The 15,340-nt window shown below is 38.1% G+C and overlaps 1 protein-coding gene across 1 annotated transcript in view; it reads left to right on the top strand.

Annotated features, from left to right (window-relative positions):
* Positions 1 to 15,340, top strand: part of LOC126455967 (Down syndrome cell adhesion molecule-like protein Dscam2) — a 358,909-nt gene that overhangs the window by 262,956 nt on the left and 80,613 nt on the right. The window contains exons 25-27 of the mRNA XM_050091727.1: positions 8,375 to 8,665; positions 11,627 to 11,771; positions 11,860 to 12,032. Of these exons, the coding sequence (XP_049947684.1) occupies positions 8,375 to 8,665; positions 11,627 to 11,771; positions 11,860 to 12,032 (609 nt within the window). The remainder of the gene's footprint in view (positions 1 to 8,374; positions 8,666 to 11,626; positions 11,772 to 11,859; positions 12,033 to 15,340) is intronic.

Here is a 15,340-nt window from a genome sequence, read left to right as displayed (position 1 = left end):
ATTAACATCTCATTTCTATAAATAATTTAATAATAATTATGATACATTAACTATAAATTATTTATAAATCAACCCAAATTGAGACAAGTAAAATAAATACTAAAATTTTGATAAACCCTGATACAAAAGGTACAATAAATAAAATCTACTTTTAAAAATTTAAAATAATATTTCATAAAACAATTACATTACCAATAAACTATAATCTAAATAATCAATTCTACAAAATATACTATGACAAAATTCGACAAAATTATTTTTATTAAATAATTAAATAAAAAAAAAATACATATAATAAAATAACAAATCAAGATACCCTGATTTGCACAGAAAACTTTTCAGTGTAAATGAAACATTTTACTAATAAGTTATATCTTGAAACTCTTCCTAGATACACTTTCCAGTACATCTACTATGTTACGACTTATCTCATCTAAATTGAAGCTAAATTAAAATAATAAAATAGAATAATCTCGTGACATGTAGTGACATGTAGTTAGTGATGACATTGTCCGATTGTCCGTGCCATTGATGTAATGGACATTGGTAGTGAACTGACATGTTGGATCCAAGAGTCAGAAGTGTCAGGGAGGGAGGTCAGCTATGGGGTTTACGCACTGCATCGGCCAAAGACTTGTGGTCCATATATACAGGGTGAGGCATTTAAAATTATTTGTCAGAATATTTGGTGAAATACACATCAGATTAAACAAGTGGTAATGAATATTGTTCACCTCTAAGAGGGACATCCATTAACATAACACTCTATGCCTCTGCACCACCCCAGGGGGTGGGAAGGGGGAGGGGGTGACTTCGAAATCTTAAATAGGAACCCCTATTTTTTACTGCAGATTTGATTCTCCATGAAAAAATATGTAACTTTTGTATGAAACATTTCTTTTGTTTCATGATAGATAGCGACGTAATTGGCAAACATGGAAATGAAGTGACAATTGTTGCAAAACAGTACTATCTCAAACAAATACACATCCAATTAAGACAATTGAAATGCTTTTTTGATATTTTTGATAATGCTATCATGTGACACCTCCCACAATTGAATGAAGCACAGACCAAGAGCATGTGCTCAGTCAGTGGTCAGACTGTGCATGTTACTTCAATGATTTGAACTGTACACATCTTGTCACAATTGCTCCATGAAGCAAGGAGTGTTGATATCAGTGCCGCATACTTTGAGGGTCATAGAGATGTTGACAAAGCTCGTCAAAGGTATGCGACTCTGTCCCCTGACAGGAGTGTTTCATCTGCAACGACGTTTTGCAGTATTGTCCACCTGTTTATTGAACCAGGGGTGTTAAACCTAGAGAAAGAGTCCATCTGTGGCCTGTGACAAATGAAAATAGCACAGTGTATGTTTTATCTCTGGTTGCTGCAAATCCTCACACTAGTTCTTGGAAAATTGCATGAGGTTCAGGAATTTCACAAAGAAGTCTTCTGCACATACTGCATGCACACAAATGGGATTCATTTCATTTATTGACACATCAAGAACTGCATGGTGATGATTTTCACAGTTGTCTGAATTTCTGCAGCTGGGTACAGGAACAACTGGAAGTCACTGATAATTTCATTTCAAGATACTTTTCTCCGATGAATCAAATTTTACAAATAATAGTCAAGTGAATCAACATAACATGCACTATTGGGCAGTGGAGAATCCCCATTGGGTAAGTCAAGTTGAACATCAACACCCATTCAATGTCAACCTTTGGTGCCATATGTATTTATGCAGGTAATTGGCCCATACTTCATAGAAGGTAATCTGACTAGTCAGATGTACAGCAACATTGTGGATAATGTTTTACCCATACTAATGGACGATGTTACACTTTGAATGAGGCTGGATATGTGGTTTCAACATGATGTATGCCCAGTGCATCATTCACGACTAACTCAAGAAGAAGTTTTGAGTTGAAACTATCCGGGTCAATGGATTAGACAAGAAGGTCCTCAGATGTGGCCTGAACATTCACTCAATTTGACTTCTTCCAATTTTTTCCTGTGGGGATAGTTAAAAGAGAGAGTTTACATGGATGTACCAACAACCCTCGAAGATATACAAGAGCAGATTCTCAATGAATGTGCAAACAGTAGAACAGAGACACGAGTACAGGTCGGATTGTCATTCAGACTTAGAGTTGCAATGTGCATTAGAAACAATGGACAACATTTTGAACTGTTACTGCACTGAAACACTTGTGAGAGGCAAGGGGACTCACGGTAATCAAGCAGCCCGAGATAGTTAGAGACAAGGGGACTCACAGCAATCAATCACCCCGACATAGTGAGAGGCAAGGGGACTCACCAAAATCAAGCACCCCAAAGGGAACACATTACCACTACATCTAGGTCATTGTTCCAGGGTAATGCTAAATATAGGCGAATAAGAATGCGTTGCGGGAGGCTAGACAGTGTCACATGATAGCATTTTCCCAAATATCAAGTAATGTACTTTGACTTTCCTAATCGGATGTATATTTTTGTGAGATACTAACTTTTTGCAACAATTGTCATCCCATATTCATATGTGCTGATTACAGCACCATCTACCATGAAATGAAAGAAATGTTTCATACAAAAGTTAGATATTTTTTCATGGAGAATCCAAATCTGCAATAAAAAATATGGGTTCCTATTTAAGATTTCAAAGTCACACCACCCACCTCTCCCTGCCCTCTGGGTGGTGCAGGGGGATGAGTGTTTTGTTAATGGATGACCCTCTTCGAGGTGAACAATGTTTATTACCACTTTTTTTTTTTTAATCCAATGTGTATTTTGCCCCTCTTTGAGGTGAACAATGTTTATTACCACTTTTTTTTTTTTAATCCAATGTGTATTTTGCCAAATAATCTGATAATCTGGCAAATGGTTTTAAATGCCTCACCCTGTATAATCACTGACCTACCCTCGATGTCCTTGTGGAAATGTTGAAGTGCTTCATAAATGCCAAAAAGGCCTCGGTTCAAAGTGGACCATTTACACTGATAGGTGGACAACTTCCCCGAGAAGAAACAAAGTGGTTGTGCAGAACCCTCGACCTGCTGAAGAAGCGTGGCAATGATGGCAGTGTCACTCACATCCACTGTTATTGATATTGGAGCATTGGAGACTGGGTGCATGAGAGTGACTGCGCTCATGAGTGCAGTTTGTAACATGTCGGACACCCACTGCATGTCGTCACATCATGGAACCTTGTGAAGTCCGGAAGTGTTCTTTCCCACAAATGCATGTCAGTAGTGCCTGCAGGTACACAGCATGCAGGGTGATTTGTCAAAACAGTTTATCATGCCTAGGAAATGGCATAGATTGTGGTAAGTCTCACGTAGAGAAAGGTCACGGGTAAAGGCAACTTGTTCTGGGGTGGATCCCCCAGAATAGCCTAGGAATGTCACACAAGCAGCTCACCACTGCGATTTAACATCATCAATTGCAACCCCATTCTCAGTGAATATATTAAGGACGGATGGGCTCTGCAGAGTTAGTTGACGGAATAAGAATATCGTCTAGATATGGATAATAGTACGAGAGCATTGATTTTTAGGTCATTCAGCATGTAGCAGTACTCATAGAGTCTAAAAGGCATGATTATTGCAGTCTTGTTGGTATTGTCCCTATGCATAGGGATCTGGTGGTATATTCTCCAACAATCTATCACACTGAATACCCATGCACATCTACATCTACATCCATACTCCGCAAGCCACCTGACGGTGTGTGGTGGATGGTACCTTGAGTACCTCTATAGGTTCTCCCTTCTATTCCAGTCTCATATTGTTCGTGGAAAGAAAGATTGTCAGTATGCCTCTGTGTGGGCTCTAATCTCTCTGATTTTTATCCTCATGGTCTCTTCGCAAGATACTGCTTGACTCCTCGATGAAGGTATGTTCTCAAAACTTCAACAAAAGCCCGTACCGAGCTACTGAGCATCTCTCTTGTAGAGTCTTCTTCTGGAGTTCATCTATCATCTCCGTGATGCTTTTGCAATTACTAAATGATCCTGTAATGAAGTGTGCTGCTCTCCGTTGGATCTTCTCTATCTCTTCTATCAACCCTATCTGGTACAGATCCCACACTGGTGAGCAGTATTCAAGCAGTGGGCAAACAAGTGTAGACTGTAACCCACTTCATTTGTTTTCAGATTGCATTTCTTTAGGATTCTTCCAATGAATCTCAGTCTGGCATCTGCTTTACCGATGATTAATCTTATATGGTCATTCCATTTTAAATCACTCCTAATGCCTACTCCCAGATAATGTATGGAATTAACTGCTTCCAGTTGCTGACCTGCTATATTGTGGCTAAATGATAAAGGATCTTTCTTTCTATGTATTCGGAGCACATTACACTTGTCTACATTGAGATTCAATTGCCATTCCCTGCACCATGCGTCAATTTGTTGCAGATCCTCCTGCATTTCAGTACAACCTCTTGATATACTACAGTATCATCCGCAAAAAGCCTCAGTGAACTTTCAATGTTATCCAAAAGGTCATTTATATATATTGTGAATAGCAACGGTCCTATGACACTCTCATGCAGCGCACCTGAAATCACTCTTACTTCGGAAGAGTTCTATCTATTGAGAATGCAGCAGCTGGAGCTGTTGGGCAAAATCATCTATGTGCAGTATGGGATAGTTATCTAAGATTGTCCATGTGTTCAGTTGTCAGTAGTCACTACACAAATAAAATTAACCATCCTTCTTAGGAACTAAATAGATCAACGAGGACCAATTACTGGTGGACGGGCTGACTATACCAGAGTGTAGCAGTTCTTGTAACTTAGTTTTTGTGTGCTGCAAATTTGTGGCGTTAAGGTGTTGAGCCTAGGGCATACTGGGAGGCCTTCCAAAGTGCTCAATCAGTGACAAGTACTGTTCATAATTGCACGTCCCACCAAAGGGATTCTCTGAGCAACAACAGTGATAAGGGCAGATGTAGGAGGACTCGTGAGACTGGAGGCTGGAATGCTACTGAACTGTGGGAATAGGCATCGCTGCAAGAGTGTCTGTGGCATCTGCACCACAGCAATACTGGCATGATATGATCATGTCCCCCACAGTGTGGATGCTTCCTCTGCTGCCTTGAGTGTGCATGTCAGGTGAGCTGATGCAGCACTGATCAGCTGTTGTAGTCATGTTTTCTCGATGTGAATGTTGCTTGTCTCATGGAACAGAGTTGTTAGGCGGGTCAGGGTGACAGTGAGCTCTGCAGTGAGGTGGGCACATTCGGTGTAGCAGCAGACAGGGTGTCACAGCATGTGGCGGGAGATGGTGGGTTGGTAGCGAAGACCTCTGGTATCTGGTTGCCAGTAGCATGGTGCAGGAGGCCTGCTGATTCAAGGTCAAGTGAGAGCCCAGAGTTGCTTAAGAAATCCATGCCGATAATGGAGCAGTCAACATCCATGATGCAGACTGTCCATGTGCAGCGTAAGGCAGACAACAAGAAATACAGTTGAAGTTTGGCCAAGCCATGGACATGAATTGCAGAGTTGTTGGCTGCCTGAAGTGACATAGAAGATGGCAAGAGTGAAGGCAAAGTTCTCAACCTGGGAATGACGTTAGCGTTGGTGCGCATGTCTACGAGGAAATAGAGCGTGCTTATCCTGTCATAGAAGTGTCGTCTGCCAATGGTCAGCCGAGGATGCGATCAGTGATCTGAAGTGTCGCTGTAAGCTGTGGCACCTATTTGGATTTGCGCTTCACATTTGGGTAGTTGCAGAGCATGAGATAAGAACTTGCTGCGTGTCCAAATGTAACATAGTACCAACATATGGGGTATGCTGTATGTGGCAACTGACCTGGCAAGCTGGCAGTGTGGGGTGGGGCATTCTGCTGCAGCATAGGGAAGGGTGGGGCAGCTGGGTGAGAAATGGCAGCAGATAAGGTGGTCTGGTTGCCAGGAAACACCGCTCGCTGCTGTTGCATGCTGCGCACCCAACCACTGCTGGCTGGCTGGTTTCTGGTGTATCCAAAAAACAGGAGGCTGCGAGCTGGTGGAGTTTAATCATGCTGTATGCCTGGTCAGGGAGGTACAGCTTTTCATCCAATGAGGCGTTTTGTGTCGAGCTCAGCTCATAAGTGGCACCAAAGTTGAGAAGGCATATGATCCCCTACTAAAGATACTTAATGAATAATAGAGTGGATGGCTTATGCAGGAGAATGCGTTGAGCACTTGATTATGTGGGCTCTTGCAGTTGTATATTTGTGCTGGCTTTGCGGCATGAGCAATAGGTCACTGACAAGGTCTGGTTTGTAGTGTAGACAGCTCACCAAACAGATAAAGCATGTATCATCTCCCAGCACGCCATATACTTGTGGTGGTCAAGATTCTTTAAAAACTTTAATTACTAATTTATTTCTTTCATTAAGCTCTGTCACATATTACAACAGAATTTTGAACAAGTCTGAGTACTGCAGTACTGAAAATCCAAGTGCTGATGACTGAAACTGAGCCTGGGTGAACTGAACCTGAAGTGAAGCCAGTTTGGAAGTTCTCTCGAAATATAGCCAAAAAGAATATTCCCATATTCATAACATAGAATTTTATTTCATGTACCAAAACTTACAGAAATTTACAGGAAAAAACAGACTATGATCCACTTCCTATAATGTGTAAAAGTGTAATGCAGACAATATTAAAGGTTCAAACAACAAATATCAATAATGTATTTTATTTGATGTGTAAACAGTAATGTAAAAGTGAAATAAGAAATGCAACATGGCAAAACTACATGATGAAATGAGATAATACAAAAAGATGGATCTCACAGAATGTATGGTTGGACATGTTTCATTACTATTACATATCAGTATTTTGTAATTATCTTTTAAATTAAGACTTATGAGGAAACCTTAAAGTATAACTATAGTTCAGTTGAGACATTGTATTGTTCAGCCAATCCAATAAATTGTTCTCTGAGTACATAAAAGAATGAACAACTTGTCTTGCTTATCAATTTTAAGTCCTACGAATGAGTCTGCTAGTAATCCTTCAAATCAAATATGTCATTGTTAACATGCCAAGAATTTTTAGAGTTCTTATTTGGCTATATGTACAAGGGTGATTCAAATGAAAACTTTAAAAGTGCTATAATATTTTTAATTGTAACAATGACAAAAAAACTCGTGTATCATTTATGATGTAGTCTCCCTGACAATGAATGGGCTTACTCTACTGCTTCAGCAGAAGCTGTGCACCATGGTTTTCACCTCCTCGTCACTTCTAAAATGCCTGTCTCCCATTGTTTCTTTGATTGTGCCAGACAGATTAAAGTCACTATCAATGAGGTCTGGTGAATAAGAAGCATGTACCAGGCACTCAAATTTAATTTCTTGAATAGTCTCAAGTGAATGCTGTCAGGCTTTGTCATGCTATAGCAATACTCCTGAACTCAGAAGTCCCCATCGGTTACTCCTGACTACAGGGTGAAGTTGATTTTTCAGTATACATAAATAAGAAGTACTAGTTACTGTCACTCATCTATCCATGTAATGTCCCAAAATTACTCAATTTTCATCCCAGAAGAGAATGAGTGTCACTCTTCCTGAAGATGGCTGAGTGTGGAGTTTTTTTGGTTGCAGATATGAGCCATGGCACAATTCCTTGCTTGACCTTTTTGTTTCTGATTGGTGATAGTGAACCCAAGTCACCACTCATCTTGCAAACACTTTAGTGGAATGCAGTACATTATGAATAATATCCTGCACTGAACCAGTATGAATCTTCAAACTTGTGGCTATTTCATTCAGAGTTACATGTCTGTTCTCCATTACAAGCTCATCCAATAACTCTATGTTCTCGTCTGTCACTATGCTGTGATCCCGCCCTTCGTTGGGGCATCCTCTACAGAAGTTACACCACTTGTACACATTAAGTCCCACAGTGCTCAGAGCCATTTGAACTTGTACACTTTCTGCAATGACAGACACTGCATTGTTATTCTGCAATGAATTTTGGTGGTTTGACACTTTCACTAAACAAAAAACACATTGTAGGTCACTACTCAATCATGGTGCATGTAGACAGCAGAGTGCCCGTTTTTCTGTGGACACTACTGCCTTCTCCTGCATTGTAGCATCACTCTGCAATCTGTTAGTCACTTTTTGAACCTCAAAAAACACTGCTGCCACCTACCAACTCCAACACACAACTTTTCAAAATTTTTGGGAACCTTTCAAGTTCCTCATTTGAATAACACACATATATTTAAACTACTCTACTTAGATTAGTCTTTGATGTTAGAGGTTATTACTTTTAACCCTTCCGTCATTGTTCTTGTAATTTGGTTAGCACTTATTAGTGCAGACTTTAAAAAAATATAAAAAACTATTAGAAACTATCTTGATTTTCAGAACCAGAGGTACCAAGCACCAACATTCTTCTGTCAGCAAATGCAACCTCCCTCTACTTGAATCTTCCATCCTGGCCTGATGGAGGATGTTCTATGTTGTACTTTGTCATTGAATATCGTGTCCTAGGAACAGAAAATGAGTGGATCTTGGTTGACAACAATTCACCACCAAAGACTTTCCTTGTTGGAGGCCTTCAACCTGCAACATGGTACCAGTTTAGAATTACAGCTCATAACAGTGCTGGTTCAACAAGAGTGCATTTCAATGTTGCAACAACAACAGTTACAGGTGGTAAGGTTAATATGTATAAACTTTTATCATTAGTATCATCTTTACTATTAGTTTATGTGCAAGAAAACTTATTTGCATGAAATGTACACACTGAAAATGTAATTAGATAGCAAGATGGAAAATTCAGAGGTGATACATTACAGATTTTCCTATTTTGTGTCACTCACTTATACAGCCATACAGTATAATTTTGTAAATGGCACTCAGATAAATCCTCTCTTACTGGTATTAATTCCAAACTGTCCAAAGCCTTGATTTTTTGTAACTTTAATAAATATAGATTCATAATACAGATAGAATCAATACTGAAGCAAATTCTTAATACAAATATTTCACTCTGTAATGAAATGAACACTGTTGCTGACAGATTATAACTGAGTGCTGGGCTATGGCACAAGGACCTTTTCCTGGACAATGTTCTTGCCAACTGACCTCTCCAGGTATGCTTCTTGATTCACCTCATAAGGCAGTCCATTAGCACCTTTCTCATGCTTTCTGAATCCCACACAAGCTATCCTACATTCCTTGGTGAAGAAGTACTAAAGAAAGAGTGGAACAGTGAACATGCTTAGCTACAGACTGTGAATCATTCCTGATGAATATGAGGCTGAGTGTAAGTCATCATGAAATTCCCCAACATATTAAACCAACTGAGATCCTGTCTTCTGCTATTAGTGCTGTAACCATTTCAGTGGTCCAGGCACACTTCATGACATGTCTAAACCTTGTGTCACAATATAAATCAGATAGTCCTGTCTCTTAATTTTCAAAGGCAAGAATTTTTTAATTTCTTCACCCAACCACAGATAGTAAATATTGTGTAGATGTTGTCCAAATGTGCATGTAAATTTCATGTGAATCCATTACATGAAAATGGAGCCTACAAACATGTACATAAATAATATAGTAAGATAAAACAAAGTTATCCATACATTGTAATAAAAATTTGTATGCATACATAATTGTGTTGTTATAAATTCATAGTCTGTTCTCTGTAAATTTGTAATCTTGTTTTCCCTAAGCAGCAAATCCTTTTTTATACAAGAGTGAGTCAGTGAAGTTTGTTCTGATTACACACATTCTTTATCATAATATGAATGAGGAAATGATTTGATGGTCATAGTTACATTAGCACACTTCATTTCTGATTAGAGAATGGAATTTCTTGTATTTAGTTACCGGAAATTGTTTTTAGTGCACATAAAGTTCTTGCAGACTGTGACTCTGCATGAATAATGCTGTATGTTACAAAAATTGTAGAGTGTAGCACGGTGACACAAAGTGTGCCATACGGCAATAAGTGTATCTGCATGCAGCTATGAACATAAAACACACTTCTGTCCATTAACGCATGATGTAACTTGCCATCATAATATTTGTTACACAGTTTTCAGATTTGTGCTTTACAGTAGTGGTGCAGCACTTTTCACAGTAAATTCATCCATACTACGAAAGTAAATGAAGTTGCTTGTCCTATAAATCATTAGTCCTTATTTTAAATTGAAAAATAAGTGCCATGCACAGTTGTCTGTGCAATCACTTCAATTATGAAGCGATCTACACATTGTACATTCACATTTAAAGTTCTTCATGTCAGAGTATGACACAAAAATGTGTAACCATATTTTCTGTTTCACTCCACAGTCCATGGTATGTACTAAACAGTTTGTACTGTCTACAATTCTAAAAATTACCTTTACACCATGCACATAGCTTACCAGTTTTCATTAGAAAGTCAAAGCACTGTTTCAGAAAATCAGCAACACAACATGTTAAGTCACTAGGTATTTAATCATGACACACATCAAGATCATAAATGTGGCACTGTCCAAAAACTGACATTTTTCACCAATCAAGAACACAATGTGTAGCAGGATGTATGCACAACACAACAATCACCTCCATTCGCTTCTTCTAACTCTCAACTCTTTGTTGATGCCTTTGCTTTTGGCCTATCGATATACTTTTACATGACTCATACACTTCACTTCACATAACACTTTCAAAGAGTTTGATTACATCGATTTACAGCTTTACATAAAATCAGAATTTCATATTTCTTTGTCCATAGAAAATGAATTCAAATAACATGTTAAAGCATAAGAAAGTATACAGCTCCATAATAATTGAAAATGGCAGTCACATTCATAACAATTACATTACATAAACAGAGTGATAATTATACCAAGAATTGTTGTTGTTGTGGTCTTCAGTCCTGAGACTGGTTTGATGCAGCTCTCCATGCTACTCTATTCTGTGCAAGCTTCTTCATCTCCCAGTACCTACTGCAACCTACATCCTTCTGAATCTGCTTGGTGTATTCATCTCTTGGTCTCCCTCTATGATTTTTACCTTCCACACTGCCCTCCAATACTAAATTGGTGATCTCTTGATGCCTCAGAACATGTCCTACCAACTGATCCTTTCTTCTAGTCAAGTTGTACCACAAACTTCTCTTCTCCCCAATCCTATTCAATACCTCCTCATTAGTTATGTAGATTACAAAACTCATTCTGAAATAACATTCTCAATGTATATACAAGTAAATCAGGAAAGGAGTAAAAGAAAATATAGAAAAAGAAAAAAACTGTATATCAGCATGTAGTGCTATCTTCACAACTTACTTGCCTATTATATACAATTTTAAACATTTTTACGTGGCAAGTGATCCTAAGAAACCTATGTAGTTTATTACAGATTGCAGATGTTCCATTATCTTCCTTCGATACTGTTCACCATGAGGTACAATGGTTGTAAGCCTGAGATTTCACTGCTTCAGTTCTCTATAGAGTGAAAACTGTAAGCAGAATATCAAGAATCTTTTGTATATGAATACCGCTACAAAAACTTCTCAGTGTCATATTTTACACTGTTGGTGCAGGACTAACATTGTTTTTCAGCTGTATGATTTCTTCAGAGTGCAATAAGATGGCAGCCACTAATTAATTTTGTGTTTAACAGCAACTGTTGCTCCAATGCAAGAAAGTCAGGTTCTTGCAAATGTTGTTCATTTTTATGAAGATCCGTATGTAATGGTACCAACAGTATGTGGCACAGTTTTGCTTCTGTCAAGTGGACTGCTTGCATATGTTGCTATACAAAAGAAGTAAGTTAATACTGGAAAAGAATAGTAATATTTATGATGTGTTGTATTGATTAATTTGATCTTAGATATTTAAATTTCTGGCCTGCAGGCACTGCCAAGAGGATGGAGAGTACAAAGAAGATCAGTGCATACCTGAAAGTCCAAATACTTGCAAAGCAGCTGCTGAAATGGAGAACAAGAAAAATTTCCAGCAGATATATTTGTCATCACCTTCCAAAGCAAATGAACACCACAGCTCTAAACAAATAGATACAGTTTCTGGTGAGAAGAAGTTTTCTTTAAATACTGTACAAGCTTTATTTAAAACTTGTGGCAGATTTGTCTGTTTAGGAAGTGTAACATTTTATACTAGCAAGTGTCTGACCCAGTGAGAGAAATGAGTAAAGAAATATATTTAAGTGATTGCTGACTGAATTAAAATACTTGTCACTAATTACAGGTGTTGAGTATGCAAAAAAGAACAAATAAACAAGAGACAAAGTAAAAGGAATTAGTTGTTGTGGATTTTAAAGTCATAAATATTGCTTATACACAAAATATCTAACCATGCAGAATACAATTTTTTCTGCACTGACCATGCAACCCATAATGTCCACCAATTTCTTTGTATGTCTTGACACAGTCCTACCTTCAATATCGTAAGATATGAGATGTAATAGACAACTTTTATGGAAAGAGCATTTTCCCATGCTGTGGGAGTTTAATATACATCTCGAGTAATCCAGAGCAAAATTTATGTCTTTCATTCTTGTCTTCATCATTCAGCTCATAGAAAATTGACATAAAACCATTAATTACAGATCTCTTAGCAGAAGTGTAAGCATGACAGCTTTTAAGATTCAAATTTAAATTCAGAATTCACTTTGTAAGCTTTTAGCAAACATTCTACATCTAGATCTAAATACATAATCTGTAAGTCACTGTATGGTTGTGGTGGAGTGTGAGCTGTACCACTACTAGTCATTTTTCTTCTGTTCCACTCACAAATAAAGCGTTACTATCTATATGTCCCCATATGAGCCCTAATTTATTGTCTCTTAGTGGTCCTTATGCGAAATGTATTTTGGCAGCAGTGGAATCGTTCTGCAGTCAGCTTCAAAAGCCAGTTCCCTAAATTTTCTCAATAGTTTTCCTTGAAAAGAATGTCACTTTCTCTGTAGGGATTTCCATTTGAGTTCTCGAAGCACCTCCATAACACTTGTGTGTTGTTCAAACCTACTGTCTCTGAACTGATTTGATGTGTTCCTTTTATCTGACCTGGTACAGATCCCAGACTCTCAAGCAGTACACAAGAATAGGTTGCACTAGTGCTCTAGATGCAGTCTCCTTTAGAGATGAACCACAGTTCCCAAAATTCTCATTATAAACCAAACCTGACTTTTCGTCTTCCATACCACAATCCTCATATGCTCATTCCATTTCATATTGCTTTGCAACGTTATGCCCAGATATTTAAATGATGTGATTGCATCACACAGGTCACTGCTAATGCTGTATCTAAGCATTACAGGTTGTTTTTCCTACTGATCTGCATTAACTTACATTTTTCTATATTTATAGCTAGATGCTGCTCATCGCACCAATTAGGAATTTCTTCTAACTCATCTTGTATCCTCCTACAGTAACTCAGCTTTGACACCTTTCTTTACACCACAGCATTATCAGCAAACAACCACAGATTGCTACCAATCTGGTCCACCAAATCATCTGTGTACGTAATAAATAATAGTGGTCCTATCAAACTTCCATGGGGCACTCCTGACAACACCCTCTTACCTTATGAATACTCACCATCGAGGGCAATGTACTGGGTTCTATTGCATGTGAAGAGTCACTCACATATGTTGAAACCTATTCCACATGTTTGTATCTTTGTTAACAATTATCAGTGGGGCATTGTGTCAAATGCTTTCTGGAAATCTAGAAATATGGAATCTGCTTCTTGCCCTTCAACCATAGTTAGCAGCATCATTGGTGCATATATTGATAAGCGTCTTCAATTTATTATTCAGAGTGCACCCTGTTCTTCGGAAGAGCTTCTATTTGCAAAATCCTTCTAATTTATGGAAGAGAATTTGTTGAAAGTGGCCAAGACATCCCATTGATAACTTGCATGCTCTTTCCTTTATGCCATCATTCGTACTACTACATTTTTGTAACAAAACATTCTGTAACACTACAGGATATTAGCAATCTGCCATGGAAACATGAAAAATGTTATGAATATGCAAGTGTTGTAAAAATATCACATATTTTTCAGTGTAAATGCAGTAAGAACTGCAGTTTTTCATGTCCTTTCTTTTATATAACCATGTAAGTTCTCTAAAGTATATGGCATCTTTTCTTCCCACTACCTGTGATAACTGGAGAAGAATATGACAATCTTTCTGGTATCTCCAAGGTCACTTGCACAATGAATGCATCAGATACTGATTTGGCCTGTTACTGCTAACCTTATAATCTTATTTCTCCTTTTTCTTTACTGTTGTTTTCCTGCACCATTTCTTCATGCCGGAGTGCCTACAGGAACTGCTTGGTGTTCCTACTTGGTGAGCAGTGATCAATCCTCTTACACCTGTAATCTTGCATCCTGGATTTTCATTTATTACATCATTTAAATACCTAGTGGTACAACTAGAAAGACATCCATGTGAAATCCATAGTAGGAAAGGAAATGAAACACTTACACTTGTCACTAGGATTATAAATACAAACACTTGTGTTACCTATTCCAGAATACTGATCATACGTCTGGGGTCCTCACAAAGTTGCCTGACTTCAGACACCTAAGCAATTAAGATATGTTCAAATAGTAATTTAACATATTGGTACAGAATATGTAAAAGTGCAGTAGAGATGCTTAGGGGGCTGAACTGGAGTACTTTCGCAGGAAGGTGATGTTTTCATGAAACCATGAGAACAATTATTCAAGGTAGACTGTGCACCAATTCTTCTGCTACTATAGTATATTTTAAATACACACAATGAGAAAAAGTTTAAGGAAATTATGGAGCACTTAGAGCCATGCATACAATAATTTTTCCTTTCACTCCGTGCATGAATGCAGTATGTCAAAGTGTGGGGAACATTATTTTGAAGTACCTTCTCCCTTGCACTGCATGTATATGGGGTGTTCCTCCTAAGCATCATCAGACTCATTTTCTCTAGCATTTCAGAAGACATTTACAATTTCATTTTCGCTGGAGTCAGCCCAAGCAAATACTGCTCGCCATGTCTTTCATGTGATGTCAACTGTTGACAGAAAGCATGGATTTGTTTCTTGTTACAAACAGAATTATTTTTAAAGCAAAGTTTTACATTCCCATTCAGTAAGAAGGTCCCAAATTAGTCTAGTGTGATAATTATTTTATCAGTGTGTATTAACAAAGACAGTGAAACAAAAAGAACTGCAGCAACGTCAGCATCTCCCTTGCCTTGCTGACTGCTACTTGAAAACTAGGATGTTGTGTGCAACATTGGCTCAATTTCAGATAGTGTAGTTCATGACATAAGTTCATGCTTGTAGACAATAAACTAGTGTTATGTCTCAGTAAGACTCAGTTTTTACA

This window comes from Schistocerca serialis, chromosome 1 (assembly GCF_023864345.2).
Source record: "Schistocerca serialis cubense isolate TAMUIC-IGC-003099 chromosome 1, iqSchSeri2.2, whole genome shotgun sequence".
In the NCBI taxonomy this organism is placed as follows: domain Eukaryota; kingdom Metazoa; phylum Arthropoda; class Insecta; order Orthoptera; family Acrididae; genus Schistocerca; species Schistocerca serialis.
Note: the sequence above shows the minus strand (reverse complement) of the source record. Positions and strands in the feature narration are given on the sequence as shown.